A 22,574-nucleotide genomic window follows, 5' to 3' on the forward strand; every position below is an offset into this window, starting at 1 on the left:
GAGAGGACCACTGGCACGCTGCAGGCAGGATGTCATGTGCCAGCGTTGCCAGACACTGTGGAGTTTAAGCCACTCCACTGTGTCCCGACTGCAGAGAAGGTTCCAGCAGACCGGCAGGACAGATGACCGTCCAAGATCCAGTCGCCCACGAGTGACCACACTGGAGAGCAGGACCGTCACATCAGACTGGTCCATCTGAGAGATCGTTTCAGATCTGCCACCTGTACTCCTGCTGAAATTGGTGGCTTCAAAACAAAGACAAAATTAAAATAAAACACTGAAGTAAAGTTAAATCTGACTATAATTAAAAATATAAAATTTAAATCAAGGAATATTGTATTAAAATTATTTAATTTTAATAAAGGGCTATAGAATATTGTGGTTTGAAATCACTCCAGAGAAAAGCAGTCAGGTACATTCCTGGTCTGAAGAGAATATCCTACAGATGCAGAGATTCACAATCCGTGAAGACCCAGAGGACACAGGTGGAAACTATAAGGAAGTACACACTAAAACAGCAGGCGTTTCTTTACCCAGAGGGGTGTGGGAGTATTGGCGAAACTATGCAGCCCTGCTGTTGAAGCTGATATCCTGGCATCTGGTGAGGTCCTGGGTTCGACCAGCTACTTCCAAACAGGCCAGATGCAAGAATGGCTATTTTTGTTGGGGGCGTTTTATGTTTTAAATAAGTGACCTACAAGTTCCCATTGGAAAATCCCCGTTATCTATAAAGACATCGGATTGTTTTCCGAGGGCTATTGTGAGATGACTTAATTCAATAATTCAACAATGAAAGTGAACATTAAAAGTGTGTGGGAAGGAGCACAGGTCGATTTCTCGCCACGCACAGAAAGAGCGTGAAGCACACAGCGATCAGGTCAGCGGTTGAGCCCCTTCGGTGTGAAAGGACGGCCGTGCAGCTCCAGCCTCTTCACTGAAGGTGATTCTTGGGGCTCATCTGTCCTACAAGATCTTTCAATTCTGTAAAAGCCTGTGTTTTCATGGGGATGCGGGCTGTGAAAACAGTAATTAACTCTCGTCGCGAAAGTTCATGGCGTGCCGGGGAGGCGGTGGCACCTCGGAATGCCTCGGGTGTTAACAGTGAGCTGTGTAATGCATATCTTCTTCATAACGCGATTGCTTTTTATAAACAACCCCGGATGAAAGAGATGAGCATTAAAAACTATGCCATACGCCCCTCTGTTTGTGACTATAAATTTCTGTGGGGAATCCTTTTTATTCATTCAGAGGCTATCCCGAAAGAAATAACAATGCCATTCTACGACTGTCTGCAAGGTACTGTACTGCGATCTAATGACGATGATGTACACAGTGATATCAGTCACTGCTTTCAAAGTGTTTCATGTTTGTGCTTAATTGCGAACTTGGAATTGTTTTATGGGTACGTTAGGGAAAATCTCGGTTGTTTTTGAAGCGATAATTGTACAACAGTCAAATTAAAGTTCAGAAGGTGAATGTAGGAATATCAGGGATAAACGTTCATTAGTGTTTATTCGAATTACTTTTTGCAGTGTCCGCTGTGATACTGGTGCTGAGCCCGTCGGTTCTTGGGAGCGGTGAGTTAATTGGTTTATTGGTTTACTGAGAACTTTCATTCATTAATTTCATACCTTGATCGAAAAAGATTTACACAGTAATAATCGACCTGAAAACAGCAATTTAAGAAATATAAATGCATGGTTTAAAGCAGTGGGCCTGCAATAAGGCATAACAGCAACAGCCGAAGCAGTACCGAGCGTCCTTGGTCGCAAACCGAGGAAGCGCTGTGGGCTCCGGGCTCCGGGCTGTGGGCTCCGGGTGCGAGGGTGAACCCGGAGCTCCGTGGAGACTCCCCACGACCCTCTGCCACTCCACCGGCCGCCTGCTGCAACTGTCACCTTGTAATTTATTTATTATTATTTATTTATAATTTATCGAACTGCTAATCACATTGAAAGTCATCACCTCTAATTCCTGCACTAAACGCCCTAAATCCGTTATCCCAGGAGACAGACTCAGTCTTTATCGCTACAAGCATTGTTAATGAAGGGGATATCTTACAGAATAAATTTAATCTTATAACATCAGCATTAAATTATCCTGATCAAGATTTTGGAAGATGAAAACCATGATTTCCATAAAACCCGCTGTTTTTGTGGAGACATTTGCAGTAGCCTTAAAACAGCGACTACTGTTCGTTTCCATATCTGTGATTTCTAACCAATAATCAATGTGAATGTGCCTCTATCGCCACGATCGAAACTGATTTTTCCGCCACCGGGAGTGAGGTATGATAAACTCTAAAACCACTGGAGGACTGGTTTTAACTGCATAATTAGCGAAATGAAAAGTATCAAGGAGCGGTTTCAGTGAACTAGGCTGAACGACAGCGCCCGGGGGCTCAGTCAGCTGCAGAGGAGGAGCTCACAGGTGCGGCGCCTGTCGCACCGCGGAACTTCGAACATTTTAAAGAGTCTAGATGCATCACTATTAGCCCGCCCCCTTCTGTCGCGCATTAGTCCAGAGGAATGAGCGCTCTCTCCTCCAGATCAGAGACCACCCGTGTTGTTTGAATTCTTTAACACTTCGTCGCTTTCGCGCTGTCGAATTTGCGTATCCGAGCACACGGGGCTCACGATTGATGCACTCACACGCTTGTGTAATGGCAAAGCGTTTTTATTCATGAGCTTTTGCCAAACTCAAGGCGCTTCTAAAGCCTTATTGACAGTTAACGTAACCCCCGCTGAAGTGGTGTAAGTGAAGAGATTTCGCTGCCTTAGGGGGAAGTGTCGGGCTCTTGAGACGAAGCCTCCTGTATTTCTCAGCCCCTTTCGGCTGAAGCTTGTGCGCTTTCTCACAGCACAGCTCGGCAGCCAGCGGACATGCTGCGGACTCGGCTGCTTCCCGAGAGACAGGAACACGGGCTGCTGCGGGGAGAGGCTCTACCACAGGTACAGTGGCTGATTAAGGTGATCAGAGGCCCTACCACAGGTACAGTGGCGGATTAAGGTGATCAGAGGCCCTACCACAGGTACAGTGGCTGATTAAGGTGATCAGAGGCCCTACCACAGGTACAGTGGCTGATTAAAGTGATCAGAAGCCCTACCACAGGTACAGTGGCTGATTAAGGTGATCAGAGGCTCTACCACAGGTAGAGTGGCTGATTAAGGTGATCAGAGGCCCTACCACAGGTACAGTGGCTGATTAAGGTGATCAGAGGCCCTACCACAGGTACAGTGGCGGATTAAGGTGATCAGAGGCCCTACCACAGGTACAGTGGCTGATTAAGGTGATCAGAGGCCCTACCACAGGTACAGTGGCTGATTAAAGTGATCAGAAGCCCTACCACAGGTACAGTGGCTGATTAAAGTGATCAGAAGCCCTACCACAGGTACAGTGGCGGATTAAGGTGATCAGAGGCCCTACCACAGGTACAGTGGCTGATTAAGGTGATCAGAGGCCCTACCACAGGTACAGTGGCGGATTAAGGTGATCAGAGGCCCTACCACAGGTAGAGTGGCGGATTAAGGTGATCAGAGGCCCTACCACAGGTACAGTGGCGGATTAAGGTGATCAGAGGCCCTACCACAGGTACAGTGGCTGATTAAGGTGATCAGAGGCCCTACCACAGGTACAGTGGCGGATTAAGGTGATCAGAGGCCCTACCACAGGTACAGTGGCGGATTAAGGTGATCAGAGGCCCTACCACAGGTACAGTGGCGGATTAAGGTGATCAGAGGCCCTACCACAGGTACAGTGGCTGATTAAGGTGATCAGAAGCCCTACCACAGGTACAGTGGCTGATTAAGGTGATCAGAAGCCCTACCACAGGTACAGTGGCTGATTAAAGTGATCAGAAGCCCTACCACAGGTACAGTGTCTGATTAAGGTGATCAGAGGCTCTACCACAGGTAGAGTGGCTGATTAAGGTGATCAGAAGCCCTACCACAGGTACAGTGGCTGATTAAGGTGATCAGAGGCCCTACCACAGGTACAGTGGCTGATTAAGGTGATCAGAAGCCCTACCACAGGTACAGTGGCTGATTAAAGTGATCAGAAGCCCTACCACAGGTACAGTGGCTGATTAAGGTGATCAGAGGCCCTACCACAGGTACAGTGGCTGATTAAGGTGATCAGAGGCCCTACCACAGGTACAGTGGCGGATTAAGGTGATCAGAGGCCCTACCACAGGTACAGTGGCTGATTAAGGTGATCAGAGGCCCTACCACAGGTACAGTGGCTGATTAAGGTGATCAGAGGCCCTACCACAGGTACAGTGGCTGATTAAGGTGATCAGAGGCCCTACCACAGGTACAGTGGCTGATTAAGGTGATCAGAGGCCCTACCACAGGTACAGTGGCGGATTAAGGTGATCAGAGGCCCTACCACAGGTACAGTGTCTGATTAAGGTGATCAGAGGCCCTACCACAGGTACAGTGTCTGATTAAGGTGATCAGAGGCCCTACCACAGGTAGAGTGGCTGATTAAGGTGATCAGAGGCCCTACCACAGGTACAGTGGCTGATTAAGGAGATCAGAGGCCCTACCACAGGTACAGTGGCTGATTAAGGTGATCAGAGGCCCTACCACAGGTAGAGTGGCTGATTAAGGTGATCAGAGGCCCTACCACAGGTAGAGTGGCTGATTAAGGTGATCAGAGGCCCTACCACAGGTACAGTGGCTGATTAAGGTGATCAGAGGCCCTACCACAGGTACAGTGGCTGATTAAGGTGATCAGAGGCCCTACCACAGGTACAGTGGCTGATTAAGGTGATCAGAGGCCCTACCACAGGTACAGTGGCGGATTAAGGTGATCAGAGGCCCTACCACAGGTACAGTGGCTGATTAAGGTGATCAGAGGCCCTACCACAGGTACAGTGGCTGATTAAGGTGATCAGAGGCCCTACCACAGGTACAGTGGCTGATTAAGGTGATCAGAGGCCCTACCACAGGTACAGTGGCTGATTAAGGTGATCAGAGGCCCTACCACAGGTACAGTGGCTGATTAAGGTGATCAGAGGCCCTACCACAGGTACAGTGGCGGATTAAGGTGATCAGAGGCCCTACCACAGGTACAGTGGCGGATTAAGGTGATCAGAGGCCCTACCACAGGTACAGTGGCGGATTAAGGTGATCAGAGGCCCTACCACAGGTACAGTGGCTGATTAAGGTGATCAGAGGCCCTACCACAGGTAGAGCAGCCAGCCGGCACGACATTGGGCAGGGCGTGGCTCCCCTGATAGCACGTGGGAGCGTTCGCGAGGCTCTTGGGACTTGTCAGCACTGATGTCCAAGAAAGCTTTACTTTTGTGAGGTCTTGTTTCATCGCATGTCAAGTTATTGGGCACTGGAACAGAGGAATTAGGGAATTACTCTGGCTAAACACTTGTGGTTTTCCTGCTTTCTGATGTCTGAGTCTATAATCATAATAGAAATATTATTGTATATGGGATACCAGCCAAAACTTGTCAGCAATGGAAAAAAGTTACGTGACAGTCTGAGAGCACTTCTGCAACTAAGACTGTCTCTCAGCTGTTCCAGAGAACCAAGCTCATCTTTCTGGGATCTTGCAGTGTTATTTGTGTTGAGAGACCCACCCTGGGCTTGAGCAGTTCCAGGAGGCTGTTAAAGTTAAGTTCACAACACTTTAGTACAGAGAGCTGAAAGATTTAACTCCCCCAAAAATTAAACTCTCATCCATAATCTAATCTAAGACCTAAACCCTTCATCAATAATGTAATTGACTAATTACCACCCCATTGTTAGAGGGCCTTTGCTGGCAGCTACTGCAATGTCTTTATGTACTGGCTTGCCGGACACGTATTGAAACATCTTAATAATAATAATACGTTCGGGTGGGTAGCTGCGTCAGTAAGTAAAAGTAAGTAAAAGTAAAAGTTTTGTTCCATGCCGAAAAGAGAAGAAAGAAAACAAAACATTTCGGCCGTGGAGCCTTCTTCAAGTGTTCTTCAGCCTTCTGCAGGTTCTCACACCTGGGGCCACAGGCAGGGTAAGTACTGCTGGCTCTGCGCAGTGGCGTTCACCCAAGCCTGGCTGTTGCAGGTTCGAGGAGGTGTGCTGTGAGGACGGCCGGGTTCTGAAGAGACAGCAGGGCAGTGCCTGCTGTGGGTTCAGCACCTTTGATCCCGCCTGGCAGACCTGCTGCAACGCTCAGATCGTCAACATCACAGGAGTGAGCTGCTGCAAAGGAGAGCTGTACAGCAGGCACAGCGCCTCCTGCTGCGCAGGTACTGCCGCCCCTCTGACATGTGACTCGTCTCAGGCTGGTATCCACAAGTGTTTGAAAGGCAGGAGTGTGCAGACGTGCACTGAGTCAAAGCTCAGCCATGACTTATCTGACAAGCACCTGCAATGAGCCCAGTATCACATTCAAACAGCTTTATTTGCATGACCAGTAAAGTACGTGTTGCCAAAGCATACAATCAAGTTCAACACAACATCTACGGTCATTTCTAATACAAATACATGATAGGACACTCACATACAACCTACAACACATAGAAATCTGGGATTAAATTTGTTATTTTTGGAAAGAATGTTCGTCTCATCCCAGAATATTTGTCACAGTGCCACAGAAAGTGTCTCCCTGTCTCTATTTCTCCCCGCTGGCAGTGGGAGCACAGCCTGTCCTCTCTAGGCAGCCAGGTGTTGTGTTTGTGTGTGTGTCCCATTGGGTGAGGTAGTGGTGTTTGCTATGTGCTTTGATTTGGTTGATTTTGATGGGTGTTGCTGTAGCTGTGCTGTCCTGAGGCTGGTTGCTGTCAGTGAGCTTCAGGACCAGCTGGCTGAGGGGGCACTTCTCCAGGCTTGGCTCAGCTCTCTGGGTCTTGTGGTGGTACGAATTCTGGTCACCATTTCTCAGATGTAACCAATATTTGATTGCTCTTTTTATGCTGATAAGTAATGGATACTGGCCTCCATTATTCTGAGTTTTTCTCTGAACCTGGAGGACTTCCATGTGCAGTTTCTATGAGGTGTTTGTCCCTTTTAATCCTGGTCTGTTAATGGACCCCACACTTCACTGCCATACAGGGCAATGAGTTGAATAAGTAAGGTACCCAGTATAGTACCTGATAATGTCTTCTGATTTACTTTGTCGTTCTTCCAATGGAAACCCACTATCAAGTAATAGAATTGTAATTTTTCATTAGTGTGTAGATACATGTTTTGGATGAGTCAGAGGATTGACATTCAGTTGACTGAAACGTCATGAAAACTCAGTTGCAATTTATTTCTCCAGGGATACCAGAGGTAAAAAGCTTGATTATAAGTGCTGGTAATCATTATTTTGGGCAATTTAGGCTAATTACAGTCACGTATATTCTGACTGTCTGACAGAAGTGTGTTGTGTCATTGAGGAAACCAAGTAAAATGACAAGCCAACATCACAGGTTACAGAGCAATTCACACCTGACTTCTTCTGATAATCGTCTTTGTGGAATTCGTAGTATAAATCTTCCTCTACCAGAAAACATACAAGATCAAGAATTATCCAGCAGACAAGGAGGGAAAAACCTTAAGAACAGTGCAGCCCTGTGATTTCCTGCTGAAGTAACAAACCAAGCTGTGTCTCTGGCAATCTGCATAAAGTGACACCAGCAGAAAAAGCCCAAACTCAGAGGGGTTTTCCCATTTGTCCTCTGTTCATGCTGTGTGGTTTTTCTGTCGCTCAGGGGTTGTGTCTGAGAAGCTCAGCGGCCTGATCTCGCAGTGCTGCGGCTCTGAGCCCTACAACCCTCGCTACCAGGTCTGCTGCGGCGGCAAACTCTGGGACCAGCAGCCCGGCCTGCGGTGCTGCGGACAAGGTACAGGCAGCAGGTCCTTCTGCTCCTTCAGCTCCTGGGGAAACGTCACCGGGTTCCTCCGATAAAACCTGTAACGGGAGCCGGTAGTTCAGGACCCTATGCAGACGGTATAATCCGGAAGTAAGTGGAGAAGGACATCAGGGAAAGACAGGATCAGGGGTTGACAGACAGGGGGGCGTGACGACGGTGATCCGGTGCTCGGGGGCGTGGCGCAGGCAGACAGATCCAGACAGTCCAAGGGGGAATCCAGAGCGCAGTCCAGAGTCCAAAACCTGGGAATCCATCCAGGACAATACAAACAAGGTTAAAATCCAGAATGGGATCCAGAACAGGGACAGGGAATTAAACCAGGGTAATGAGGCCAGGCGCTCCGAGCCCCGGACTCAGGACGCCAAGGTGAAGCCTGTGCCGTCGGGTCTCCTGGTAGGCGGACCTCCGGGCGTCTTCCAATGCTGAGCCAGGAATAGCGAGAGCACCCAACTTAAATAATGAGACACAAAACAGGAAGCAGGTGCACATGACCAACTAAAATACGAAAGGGTGGGAGAGGAGGGATGCCGATCGTGACAAAACCCTGTTCCTCTTGCAGCTCTCTACAAAATAACAAGTGAGTTATGCATTCATCATCTGAGTAAGGTTATCAAAAAGGAAACGCCACACGCCTTGCTCTGCGGTGACAGGCAGTACGACAACGAGACTCATTTCTGCTGTGAGGACCTCAACGTCTACACAAGGACTGTGAGGTGCTGTGGCAATGCTAGCACTCCCTACCGCACCTACAACCCCCTGAACGCCAGCTGCTGTAACGGTGAGGACGAATGCTCTTGCTAACTGTTCAGTCGCATCGTGGCTCTTAACAGCGAAGCCCCTTTCAAGGAAACATATGCTGCAGATATAATGCGGTTAGTGAAGGCTAGATGGTGTACTTCACTGACAAACCAGATCTTGTTTTCTACAGTACCTGTTTAAATGTTTTCATGATTCTGCTTTCATAATTGCTATAAAAACACTTGAAGCAGGACATGAACATTGCAGTCTCATCTGGAGTCATGTCAAAGCTGCTTTGAAATGTACAGATGACATCAAAACTCAATCTCTGCATGAACAAAAATATAAAAAATGAAAACAATAAAATATTAAATAAAACAGATACCTTCATTCAAATAAATCAATATTTTATATTATTCATTCCATGCAAAATGTCTGTAGTTTGTATGAAGACATTTTGCAAGGAAAATTCTCTCACATAGTCATTGCTTTCCTTCAGTATTTAAGAAAGAAAGAAAATATTTTGTTATAAAACATGTCAATGAAAGCTTGATTCTTGGAATTGTTAGCACTACCAGAACACATGAGGTCAGGTACCGGTGCAGTAATTTGCATTTTACCATTTTAATTTAGGTACCAAGAGCTATGCTGCTTGGTTCTAGGTACCAAGAACTATGCTTCTGAAGGTATTGGTCTACCAGCTGCCAAACAGGTTTTCTTTAAGCCAGGAGTAACTAGTTCTCTGATGACTCTTCCCAGCGAGGCTGCTGGGAGCTACTGAGTTTCTGCGTGGAAAGGAGAGCTGTACCTGTACAGGTGAGGAGGCAGACGTGAGTCCCTGACGTGTTGTTGGCTTGCTAGGGGTAATCCACGAGGAAGTCCCGGAGCTGGAGGGAAAGAGCTGTTCTAATCTGAAGATGTGTGGAAGCAATCAGTACAACTCTCTTTCCTCGGTAAGACGTCGATTGAACACTTTTGTATTCCCAGTGCATATACTGTCAGCTGCACTTTTCAAAACTCAGGTAGTCTAGCCCTTGGCATTCCAAGTTAAGTCCAGCCTTGAGACTCTCCCTCCAGAGCAGTGCCCCTCACCGCAGGGCCTGCTGCCTGCTGATCATCAGCTCACCTCTCAAGCAACTTGTGTTGCAATGGAGAGGACTGAAGGCCTGTAAGATGAGTATTTCCTGTTTTTTATGTTTTGATTGTGATTGTGTGTTGTTTGTAGGTATGTCTGCATGGCAAGATTGTACCGGTGGCGTATGTTGAAGAGTGTGGAGGAGCCCTGAATAAGTTTGACAGCCGAGAGAGTTTGTGTTGCGGGGGGCAGCTCTACCTGAAGCTGGATGACATGGCCTGTTGTGGGCAGGCCTGGTTCAACACAACGCAACACCAGTGTCTTGGAGAGTTAGTCAGGTAAAGCTTATCAAACACTTCTGGGTTTCCTTCAGGTGAGCAACACGAGTGCTGCATGTTCATGTCAGCAGAAAGCCGAATGTTGCCTGAAGGGTCATGTCTTGTTTACCTTAGAAGAGAGGTTTCATTCCTTTACCAGTATAGCAAATGAGACTGTTGCTCAGATGGTAACCCATACATGTCGCTATTGGGTCATTTATCAAGATTTTATTGGAACCATTGGAAGTACCAGAAAAGTAGAAAAAATGTATTTATAAAGCACCTCTCCAAACCCAAGGATGCTGTATGTAGGGGCAGAGCAGTGGCACTCTGGCTCAGGATCTGCGCCTTTGGCTGGAAGGTTGCTGGGCTCAAATCCCGCGGACGCCAGAGGAATCCTACTCCACTGGGCCCCTGAGCAAGGCCCTTAACCCCAGCTGCTCCAGGGGCGCCATATAAATGGCTGACCCTGCGCTCTGACCCCCAGCTTCTCTCCCTGTCTGTGTGTCTCATGGAGAGCAAGCTGGGGTCTGTGAAAGACAAATTCCTAATGCAAGAAATTGTATAGGGCTAATAAAGTGATGTTATCTTATCTGTACATAATACACTATACTGTAAAAAGGTGTCATTCATTTGGACGAGACGTAAAACTGAGGTTCTGACTCTCTGTGGTCATTAAAAATCCCAGGGCATTTCTGAAAAAGAGTAGGGGTGTTACCCTGGCGTCCTGGACATATTTTCCCCTGTCCTGTATTAATCATGGCCTCCCAATAATCCCCATCTCTGAACTGGCTTCATCACTCTGCTCTCCTCCCCACTGAGAGCTGGTGTGTGGGGGAGCGTACTGGCGCATCATCCAGGTGGGGCTGCAGACTGGGGGTGGTGGAGGGGATCCCCATGACCTGTAAAGAGCTTTAAGTGGAGTGTCCAGAAAAGGGCTATATAAGTGTAAGCAATTATTATTTTAAATACTTATAGCCCCTGATTGAGACACAAAAACAAACCATTCACGGCCCTGACAAGAGCAGTCTCAGGACCATGATTTCCCTACGGGATTAATAAAGTATTATCTATCTATCTAGAGTGAAAACTGGACTGGAAGGGTTCAAACAAAGCAGTAGCTGTTATGTGAGCCTGTGATTGCTGAGCACCAAGCATCCCGAAACCTTAGATAGAAATGGTCATTTAGAGATGAGTCTGTAGTTCATTATTATATCAGAATCCAAGCCAGGTTTCTTTAGTATTGGAGTGACTGATGCAGTCTTTAAAGTTGGAAAGGGAACTGTTGACAATATTGACAATTATAGGTCAGATGTCTGGCAGGTAAGCTTTCAGTAAAGGGGCAGAAATTGGATCTAGAGTAGGCAATAAAAAGTTGTTTTACAGCTGTTAATAATTTTTGTAAGTTGATCTAAGTTCAGCTCAGTTCAGAAAAATCTGGTACAGAGGGAATATCAGTGGAAAAGTTAGGGCTCAAATAGTTCTTGGAGTCAGGTACAAGGCTCAGGCTTGATTCAGATAACTGTAGATTTATAGCATCGGTCTTGGATTGAAAGAATTACAAAAACCTAGCACAGAGGTCAGGTGTGGAAGAGAGAGCAGAGTGTCAGGGGGTTTAGGGAGCTTGTGACCAACAGAGAGGAGCACTTTATGGTTTCCTGGTGCAGAGCTGATTGTATCCGAGATACAAGAGGACCTTGCATGAGCTAGAGCACTCTGTAGACTTACAGGAGCTCATCAGATGCCTGAATGTGAACCACTAGGCCGGATCTTTTACTTAAGCTTTCCAGACCTACTGTAGTTAATTCAAAAGACACTTTATCTGCTGTGTACAGGGCAGTGTCCTCTTGTGTCACTGTCCATGGTAGACAGTCCTCTTATTGCAAATGGACATCTATGTTTTGACGTGAAAAATGTCTGGTTTTCTCTCCTGTGTGCAGAAAGAGGGGAAGCGATGCGCGCCTCAGCATGTGTGGCAGGAATGCTCACTTTGACCCCATTTCCCAGCGCTGCTGCATCAACTCCGAACACAAGGGGGAGCCATACGGGCCCGGCCAGACCTGCTGCAATGGGACAGTTCATGAAACAACAGGTAAAGGCTGCAAAGAGGTCAAGAGCACAGAAATCACATGACCTTGTCACCTCTGATTATTTCTTTACAATTGCAATTTTGCAGTTGTAGACCCAGCCTCTTAAGCCAAAGGGAAATCTCCCGTCAGCCCAGCGGCTGCGGTCCCTGCTATCCACAGGGAAGGGCGGTGACGTCACCGCGCTGGTAAGACAGCCTGCAATGGCGGCCGTCTGCATTACAATATACTTGGCATGTATCTGATCATGATGAGCGTAGTAGCCTACATTTTAGTACACGTAACTTTGTACTAAAATCTTTGGTGATCACCACTTTGCTGTTCATGAATGAGTCAGTTCAACACAAAAGGTGGCAGCCAGTTCTGCTTCTAGAATGTTTTGCCACAGAGCTGCTTCACACAGACTTAATTCACTGGTATTTTACAGCTTGGTAAGGGATTGTTTGCGTGTGATCAGAGGATGCGGCACAGAGCTTTTCTGAAGCAAGTGACCCCTCCCTGCTGACCAGTTTGTCTCCACCAACACACCACTGTGCAGCCCAGCTTCCCACCAGCCCCCAGTCGTGGAGCAAGCAGGCATGGTCTTTGAGAATGCTCGCGTGGCTTTGCTAAATCTTCCATGTAACCGTGTTCTGTAAGCCCTGCTGATGTGTAATTCACAGGCACTGCTTTGAATGGAGGTCGGTGCTGCAATGGAAAAGGCTACAATCCTGAGACTGACTTCTGCTGCTCTGGCCAGACGCATGAGCTGAGCGAGTGGCAGGTCAGCATTCCACCACGACGTTTCTGAGCCCCGTGAGAAAGGGAAGGAAACGCTGTGTTTTTTCATCGCGACGGCTACAGAATAAAGAACGCCTTGGCTGTCTGGAGCGCACTGGCGGGTGGGACTCGGGCTGCCGCGGGCGGGCTTCCAGCCGGGCGCAGGGATTCGGGAGGAGAGGGAGTCTGCTGCCATGCGGCTGACTGGACTGGGACGCTGCTAAATTCAGCGCCGAGTGTGAGGAGTATCCGCAAGCCGGAAGAAAGCGGTGTTTTGGAGAATCAGGATCTCACAATGACAGGTTCCTGCTCCATGTCAGAGCACGGAATTAGTGGGGATTCAGGCTTGGATACGAGCGCTCGTGGGGATGCTGCAGTTGCCCAGGGCAACCACAGGCAGCAAGCCACGCCCAGCCTGGGGCGTGCCATTTATAGATTAATGTTTCAATTGGCATAGGCCTTCTCAGACTGCTGCAAGCAAGGGAACAGACAAAAGAGTAGCAGAAGAAAAAAGTTCATATTAAATAAAAAAGTTTATATTAAATAGCAAAAGTTTTAATGCCAAAAAGAATTTGATTTCAATGAACTTTTTTTTAAATCCCCTAAACGGCCAACTCTCCGCATTGTTCCTGTGTCATTTCACGTTTCCCCTCAGCGCCTCGGGGAAGGCAGTTACCTCCAGAACGATGGCGGTTTGATCTGCTGCAACCACACGCTGCACAGAGTGTCTGCCGGGGAGCGGGAGTGTCAGGGGGGGATCCCCTACAACCCTGCCCTGGAGACGGTGTGCGCCGGGCTGGTTCACCGCACTACACACGAGCACTGCTGCGGCCAGCACACCTACCGCCCGGACACAGAGGTCTGCTGCAGGGGGCGCAGGTGAGCTCCTGCCGACAGCGCCTCAGTGGAGCACCTCTAGACTGCTCGGAAACCTCGTCATCATGACTTCTACAGTTTGTGTAATGCATTACCGTGTGTCTCTGTGCAGCATCATGACTTCACTGTCACTGTCAACACAACACAACAACATTACTTTATTAACCCTTTACAATTTCTTGCATTAGGAATGATCTTTTCGCATACCCCAGCTTGGAGGGGTACTCCATGCTACTACAGTAGGAGTTTAACGAATGTCAAATAATGAGGTTCAAGGGTTTCTGGGGCTATCATACACCCTCTTTGGTTCATTGAGGTGGTAGCAACAGAGAATGTGGGTCTGTTTTGTTTCTGTAAGCTCCCCTTCATTTTACAGCAAACGCCTCATGACTGAGCTGTGCTGAAAGAAACGCTGCTGCAGTCGATCGAAACGTTGTGCGGTGTCAATGCTTTGCGTTTCTCTTGACGAAGGGATCCTTCTAGCAGGGCGGAAATGTGACCGTGTCTGTGTGTGTGACAGGCAGCCCTGGCCCAGACACCACTCGCAGGCCGAGTGCTGCGGCGCCTGGGCCTACGACCCCCTGGACCCCGAGACCCGCTGCTGCGGAGACACGCTCCACAGGGTCCCTCGGGGGGCTGCGTCTCTCCGCTGCTGCGGGAGCCTCCTCGTGGACACGGACACCCACAGCTGCTGCGCCTCCGAGACCCAGCAGGTCTCCTTCAGGAGGGCCCCGGGGCTGGCCTGCTGCGGCCACACGACCTACAACACGTCCCGCGAGTCCTGCTGTGCCCACCGCCTCTCCCCGGGCCGCCAGCCGCGCGGGGCCGCGCCAGGTCAGTCAGGGGCCGCAGGGAGCACAGCGGAGGGGCGCCGGGGCTTAATGAGCAGCACATCCCAAAGCAAAAGCGACAAGATAACCATGCAAACCCACTGGTATTGTAACACTGCGTGAGTCGATGGCATGAAAGAACCAAACCACTTTCTTCTGAAGTGAAAACGCAGGGTGCTGCTCTGGGGTGTGTGATAATAGAAGATCACTTTACTAGCTATAAACAATTTCTTGCTCTCCATGAGACACACAGGCACACAGAGGGGTAGAGAGAAGCTTGGGGTCAGAGCACAGGGCAGCCATTCGTATGGTGACTCTGGAGCAGTTGGGGTCAAGGGCCTTGCTCAGGGGCCCAATGGAGTAGGATTCCTCTGCCTGCCGCAGGATTTGAACTGGCAACCTTCCAGCCACAGGCGCATATCCTTAGCCACAGAGCCACTGCACCGCCCTAACTCTAACTATCATGTGGGGTGGCATGTTAAAGGGATTGCAGATCTGCATGGCCAGGCCTGTTCATCAATCTGCTTGGGTACACTACTGTCAGAGTGTGGTAATGTTGCAGTTTCAGAAGTCTTTTCTTCTCCCTTTCACACTGGAGCTTTTAAACATTGTTTTCTTTGGATGTTCAGAGATCTTATCTCTGCCAAGACTAGAAGAGTTACCAGGAAAAACTACCATAACAATGATCAATACTGTATTTCCCATAGGAGCCATGGTAATATGACACTAATTGCCTCCAGTTTCTCACCACATGAAACACAACATGTTCAGATGCAAGGAAAACTAGTTCTGAAAGAGTTGGCAGGAAGCCAAGTTAGTCATGCTGAGTCAGGGGGGTTTTCCCAACACTGTGCTGTATTTATGCTCAAGAGACAAGTCAGAACCCAGCTCTCATGTCGTCATCAGCTGTCACACAGTCCTGGCATCACCAGTGGAGCTTGGCCTGCAACACACGTGTTCTATTTTCGTATGGCAGTGTGCTTATACACAGGAGTAAGTTAAAGTTTCCAAGCAGCTGCAGCATTTCCATATCTACCTATGCAGCTGTTCAGGTGTTTCCTGGACAATGGGGGGTGGCCAGTCAGTATGGGCTAGAAGCACGACAACTGCGAGGCCAGTCAGACCCTGCAGGACTTGAGTATGGAGCTCTTCAAGCCCCTGGGCCACAGTGCAGCACCAAGGCCACTGCAGTTCCACAGAGATTCATTTGCATATTTGTATGTCTCTAAATTGGGATTCAGAATGCAACATGCAGCAAATGTAACAAATAACAAAACTGATCAAATCGGGAGGGCATTCAATTCACATAGCTCTTAGTAGCTAGACGCTACTGTAATTGATCTGCATTGACTTCAGCAACAGCAAGTATCAGCTTCAAGAACTGGGTACCTCGTTCTAGACTCCCACAACTCCTTAGGCTAGAGGGAAAAACCAAAGGAAAATGTGCACCTCACATGACAGCGTGCTGTTTGTCATGGCTCGGGGTGAAGATGTGCATGTCAGTATTCGCAGTCTGATGAAATTGAATGTCATCGCATCTGTCCCTGCACAAAGGTAGTGATGCATCGTGTCCATTCCTGTTGAGCTGCTCGACTTGGGGAATTGGGGAAAATTTGGAAAATTTGGAAATACCGCTATCCGTTTATTCAAAGCTTTGTACTGCTGAATGTATTTCATGTCACCTCTCCCCATAACGAGAGTACAGGGACCAATCCTATGCGGAGTGTTTAGTTCAGATCTGAGACGATCCAGAAAAATCCTGACAAGCTGACAAGTCAGGGACTCCAATACCAAGAGAAGAGGGTTTAAATACCGGAGAGCTGAGGCGTGATTGGAAAATGAGGTAATTAGTGAAGGTGTGTGCGGAATGTGGTTATAACAGTACCCTCCCCCCTCTACGGGCAGCTTCCGACACCCTGGCTGGTCAGTCTGGCAAGGCTTGATGAAAATCTCGAATCAGATCGCAGTCCAGGATTTTGTTTCCTTCCGGAACCCAGGATCTTTCCTCTGGTCCGTAGCTTTCCCAATCTACCAGGTAGTGTAGAGAGCCTCAGTACCAGCGGGAGTGCACGATTCGGTGAACAGTGTAGGTTGGATGACTGTCAGGTGGGAGACTAGGCTTGGGCTTTGACAAGGAGGATCTGTGGAATAGTTTGAGGAGGGAAATGTAAAAGGTAGGGTGGATCTTAAGAGTGGGAGGGAGTGCCAGATGATAGGATACTGGGTTGACCTGCGCAAGACCACGGAAAGGACCGATGAAACATGGGCCAGGTTTCCTGGACGGCTGGTGTAGGGGGAGGTTCCCCATGGACAGCCACACAAATCACCCTCCGCAGGGTCGTGCTGAGGGTCAGCGGTAACCATTTGCATTTGGAAATATTGCACCCGAAAGCTTTATACTATTAAATACGTGTATTATGAAATATTCCGTGTACAAAATACACCGCAGAAAAATGAATATTGATTAAACAGGGTGACGAAATAAAAGCTTTATGACAAATTCCCGTACCTAGAATACATACATTATTAATCTAAAGTAGAAATTATGTTTCTACATAAAATATCATGAGTTTTAAAACTGTAAAAAAAGTTCAACTTTCCTGACACGTGGATATTTTATCCTCCGCAGCAACTTCTCTCCGCTTTGAAACTGTAGGTCAGAGAGTAAAACGTCACCAGAATTCTCCTCAGCGCAGTCCGCTCCGATGTGCACTTCGGAGCACCTGGTGACGCGCAGATTGAAAAACAGGGCACCCCGAGCCCCTGCAGACTCGAGCGCAGCACCGCTAGTGTGCATATCGGGGCAAATCCTCTGTCCCTGTTATACTTGCCATATAACAGGGACACCACTTACGTGCTGCAACTCACAACTGGCAGCCCACTGAAGCTCAGCAGGTGTGAGCTTGGTCAGTATTTGGGAGGGTGACCTCCTGGACCAGTAGTGGGTGCTCACCCTGCGGTCTAGGTGGGTCCAAATGCCCCAGTATAGTGATGGGGACACTGGTGCACTCTGGCTGCTGTTGCATCATCCAGGTGGGGCTACATGGTGGTGGAGGGGAGTCCCCATTACCTGTATAGCTTTGAATGGAGCTATATAAGTGTAATAGTGTAATGATTATTACTATTGTGCCAGGAGCACTGACCAGGGCATTAACTGAACCCCACGACTGTGTCTTGCAGGAGAATGTGTGCTGATGCAGCTGGAGGACATGAGCCAGTCTGCTGTCTGTAACGCCACAGGTGAGCAAGAGGCTGGGGTGGGCTTTGCTGGATTCTCCAGGTCTTGTGAGGTTGTGAGCTAGGACAGAATGAATACTTCATTCACTTAAACAAACTGGATTTAATGGGTTTGCATGCAACAATTACGGTGAATCTGATAAAGCTGAAATACAGAAGTTATGGAACTGCTTAAGAAGAGACTGTTTGGCCTACTGGGTACTGTAAGTCTAAAGAATTCTGCAGGGTGTGAATCAAGCTTTGACTCCAGTGAGTCACACAGCGGTCCTTGCTTGGTCCACAGTGGGGATCACAGAGGGTCCCAGCTCTGACGGTGTGAAATGTGTTAGAATTGCTATGTGCTGATACAGAGAGGAACGGCATCTCGTCAGTCACACCCTCGTGCCAGGAGCACAGCTCAGAAACACTCTCTGATTTGGTTCTTTCTTGTTTTCTTCCTCAACTCTCACCACGTAGTCCTTGTAGGTCAAGTCACAGGAATGACGATCAGGGGCAGCCGCATTGTTTACAGACTGACCAGGGTCATCGAGGTGTTAGCGAGCCACAGTGGAGCACTGCAGATCTGGGAGAAGCTCGCTGCGGTCCAGCTTGACCACTGCGGCTGCCCCCCATTGGCGCTGGACAGGAGCTATGCCTTCTGTCTCACGGGCCAGCTGCAGGAGCAGCCCGCCCTCAGCGCCGGGGACTCTGTCTACATCGCTCCACTCCTGTCCCCCAGCGCGCTGCACAGCCTGGCGCAGCGGAGAGCCAGGTGCAAGCCGTGACAGCCCTGGCCTCTCACACCACCCAGAAAGGCCTTCAGAGCTCGGCAAGTAAGCCTCCTTAATGAATGAAGAGCCTTTGAGTCACTTTTTCAGGCTTCCAAATTATGTTAATTAATCATTTATGTATTTTTGCATTATATTAGTACCACACATTTCCTTATCTGTTAGCGAACTTTAATGTGACTTTACTGAGCCTTTGCACTATGTATCTTCATAAATCAACCTTCACTTTTTTTACCCTGAAGGGTCTTTAGTGTATAACAGGTCTGGGTTGTTTACAAGCCATTAGGCCCTGAGCCATTTCTTATCATTTTTCTTCGTGAAGGGGGAAGGGATTTTGTTACTTATGGTGTCTTGAGTGGTCAATATTTTTCCTGTGAAACATTTTGTGGTGAGTAATAATTCTGGGAATACAAAAGAGAAAAAGAACATACACCCAGAAAAATCTAATCCAAAATGCATTCCAACAATTGCCCATCATCAAAACATTCTGATGAAGGTATATTTTACCAAAACATGTACAATTGTTAAAAAACATCTGATTTGAATAATAACTAGCCAAGAGAAATGAGACGTGTTTTTAAACAAAGTTTGAAAAGAATGGTGCTAATGTAGAAAAGTCAAATATTCTGGCAGGATTGGATTGGAATGTTTTTATTTTTATTTTAATGGCTCATTGCAGTTACACAGAGCCCTGAAATAGTCAAATTAGCTGACTTTGTATTGTCAGTGAGTTGGATGTCCTGACACCCAGCATAAAGCAGACGCCAGCATCATGATGAGCATCCTTGTCCATCATGTAGGGCATGCTGCAGGTGTTTATATACTGTAGAAGACAGTGGTGCTTGTTTTCAAATAGATTATACATTTATTCATGTATCTAAGAGGCATAAATGGACCTCTTATTACCAGTTAAAGTGAGCTGTGACCCATGGATAACAGTGAAGCTGTCGTCAACACTGAAAGAGTTACAAATACACTGATGGAAAAAAGAAACGCAACAGTTTCTGGAAAGAGAATACTACAGTTATAGCTTATGTACTTTCACAAAAAGATGTCAATGTGTTTTAAGCCCTCTGACCAGCAATACAGCTTGTGCAGTGAGGCATTGTAACTTGCCAATCACATGAAAGCTCGTTAGGTGCACTTTTACCCAACGAGGTCCAGGTGGAACAATGCCTGATCAGGTCCCCTTTAAAAAGGCCTTAAATTCAAAGCTTAGGTCACTGCATGAAAAGAATCACACTTAGTCAGTTTTCTGTGCATTCAATAATGCCTAGAACATCACCAGAAGCAAGGGAGAGGACCACTGGCACGCTGCAGGCAGGATGTCATGTGCCAGCGTTGCCAGACACTGTGGAGTTTAAGCCACTCCACTGTGTCCCGACTGCAGAGAAGGTTTCAGCAGACCGGCAGGACAAATGACCGTCCAAGATCCAGTCGCCCACGAGTGACCACACTAGAGAGCAGGACCGACACATCAGACTGGTCCATCTGAGAGATCGTTTCAGATCTGCCACCTGTACTGCTGCTGAAACTGCCAGCAGACACAATGGCCACATCAGTGACAGAGCAGTGAAGCTCCATGCTGTTGGCCTTAGAGCAAGGCGACCTGTCAGGGGCCCTCTGCTCATGCCTTCTAGATGTCACACCCGACTGGCTTGGGCCAGACAGAGGCTGCGATAGACCGGTCAGCAGTGGCATGAGTCACTCTCCAGCCTGTTCCACGCAGACAGGAGGGCCAGAGTGTGCAGGAGGAGATGTTGTGTTTCTTTTTTCCATCAGTATATATATATATTATACATCCAAAGCACAGCTTAGTGAAATCCCAATCTCTGATTGGTTAAACAGAATCAAACTCTATTGATCACTTCACACCATTACCCCTGACTTCTCCCTGTTATTCTATTTCAACTATCTAATTTCATTCTGAATTTCAGTCCTGGAATTCAGAAATGAATGGAACACTAATCACTGTGAATGTATGCGTACCATTTCTGGTTTATTTTCATTTTAAAAATGCTTAATAAATTTCCTAATACCAAATGACAGGTAGTCACATTATGCATGGCATAATTCTGGCTCCATCTTGACCTTTACTGCTGTGCAGCACATATTTCGCTGTAATCTGTTTTATATCTTATATCTTGTAATATTTGCACACATCTATATTTCCATACAGTATATACTGTGAATAGCCTTCAGAATCAGATGGCAGTTTTTAGATGTGGCAGGCTGGGCAAGCAGGTGAAGGACTGCAAGGAGAGTGTAGAGCTTCAGGCCTGTGACAGTACACTGCCTCCCTACAGCCTTAACTGCTCCTGGCACTAGTGCAGTAGCATGGGTGCAGTTAGCGTTACTGCTTCCAAATATGTGCGAAAATCTTCAGAAAAGTATTTGTGATTGAGACCATCTCTTCATCCTTACAATCAGTATTATCTCTTAGTAAGGGGAGTGAATTAAAAAATAAAAAAATAAAATATAACCTCAAACCACTTCATAAAGTCTCTCACCAGATTAGAGGATTTGGTGCTGCAGTAAAACTGAACTTGACTTGAAAGCAGTAGAAGTTTTGGTCCCTTCGGCTTCCTGCAGGCTCTCCCACTGTGGCCTGATCCTGCCAGGAGGAGACTAGAACACGCACTAAACTGTTGTTCTGTGGTTGTCTGTATTGCTACTGTGAATGTATTATTTTAATTTTGATTAAATATTACAAGAAAGAGTTTTATGTTACTGCCAACATTAACACAGGTCTCTACCATTCTCGAGATCAGCCTCTACACAACACCAGGCACAAAACGGAGCAGACACAAACAAAACAGTCTGCAACTGTGATCTTGAGCATCACATACTGCAAGAGCATGATGAAAATGAATGGCCATCCTTACGGTTGTTATTGGTGCAACAGGAAGCTGCAATATGGAAGGACTCTGTAGTCCCTCCTGCAGACTCCCCGACAAACAATTGAACTTCCTGCATGCTCCCCAGAAAGAGGACGAGATCTCTAGTCTGCACTGTGTTGTGCTCCACAGAGCCTTATACTGAACAAGTGCGACCTGTACATACAGATGAGCAGACTGATGTGCAATAGTGCATACTCAGCACTGGTGTTTGCATCCACCACAGACAGCCCAGTTTGTGGACTAGTAACCATCAGTCTTATGCAATGTGAGATGCTGTGAACAGACCGACAATCATCAAGCTCAAGCCAGTAGCAGCTAGAATGGAACAATCAAATTTAGGAGCAAAGAGGGGTTTGTACAAGACTTGTCCAACGGTGTATGTTATCAACTGGTGTAAGCTGATTCATCTGTGCTGGTTTAGAGCAGTGATTCCCAATCCTGGGCCTGGTGACCCACACCTGATGATTTCTGTTCCAGCCGAGCCCTCAGTTACACAATCAAACTCTTCATTGACTTAAAGATTAATCTGCACTGTTTGTTCCCAGCTCTTAAACATGTTGGAGTTTTACTGTTTTATTTTGTAAGTGAAATAAAATCCCTAACTTGTGACTAGAAATAAAACGCAAATATTCAACTGAAGTACCTTCTTGGATTGCGTAAGGCTTAAATGATCTGATTAAGTTGTTGAGGAATGAGATTCAGCATGTGGTGGAACACCAGGAGCAGGACTGGGAACCCCTGTGTTAATGTATTGTACAGCTACAGTATAATGTTATTTGCCACTGCGCAGGGCTGTCTGAAGACGCCCACAGATTCTAAAGAAGCATAATACTATAGACTGTGCATCAATTATTGTATACAAAATTAGCTGTGAATGCTACAAAATGAATGTTTTCCATGTTTTATCATGATAATAAACCTCTTCTTATTATTAATATAATTCAATTGCCATTTCCTTGATTATTCAAAAACCACAATACTCACGCAGTTCCAGCTGTTCCATTTTAAATCTTGACCACAATGAGTCAGTACATACTAACAACCTCCTGTAGTGAGGCTCATTAAGAACTCAACCACCACCACGAAATCCTTTTAAACTGTAGCATTTAATTATTTATATTACCAAATAAACT

General features: G+C 47.2%; 1 protein-coding gene across 1 annotated transcript; it reads left to right on the forward strand.

Annotated features, from left to right (window-relative positions):
- The first annotated feature begins 1,027 nt into the window (after positions 1–1,027).
- LOC148672032 (uncharacterized) lies at positions 1,028–22,381 on the forward strand. The gene is made up of 14 exons (XM_088627333.1): positions 1,028–1,296; positions 1,533–1,577; positions 2,861–2,951; positions 6,063–6,247; positions 7,694–7,825; positions 8,415–8,633; positions 9,455–9,546; positions 9,819–10,006; positions 11,926–12,077; positions 12,735–12,835; positions 13,487–13,710; positions 14,228–14,541; positions 17,718–17,777; positions 18,231–22,381. The coding sequence occupies exons 1-14, from the start codon at positions 1,161–1,163 to the stop codon at positions 18,536–18,538; spliced, it is 2,247 nt and encodes a 748-aa protein (XP_088483459.1). The 5' UTR covers positions 1,028–1,160; the 3' UTR covers positions 18,539–22,381.
- Positions 22,382–22,574: the final 193 nt, after the last annotated feature.

Source organism: Lepisosteus platostomus, chromosome 4 (assembly GCF_059453375.1).
Source record: "Lepisosteus platostomus isolate fLepPlt1 chromosome 4, fLepPlt1.hap1, whole genome shotgun sequence".
NCBI classification, from domain to species: Eukaryota; Metazoa; Chordata; class Actinopteri; order Semionotiformes; family Lepisosteidae; genus Lepisosteus; species Lepisosteus platostomus.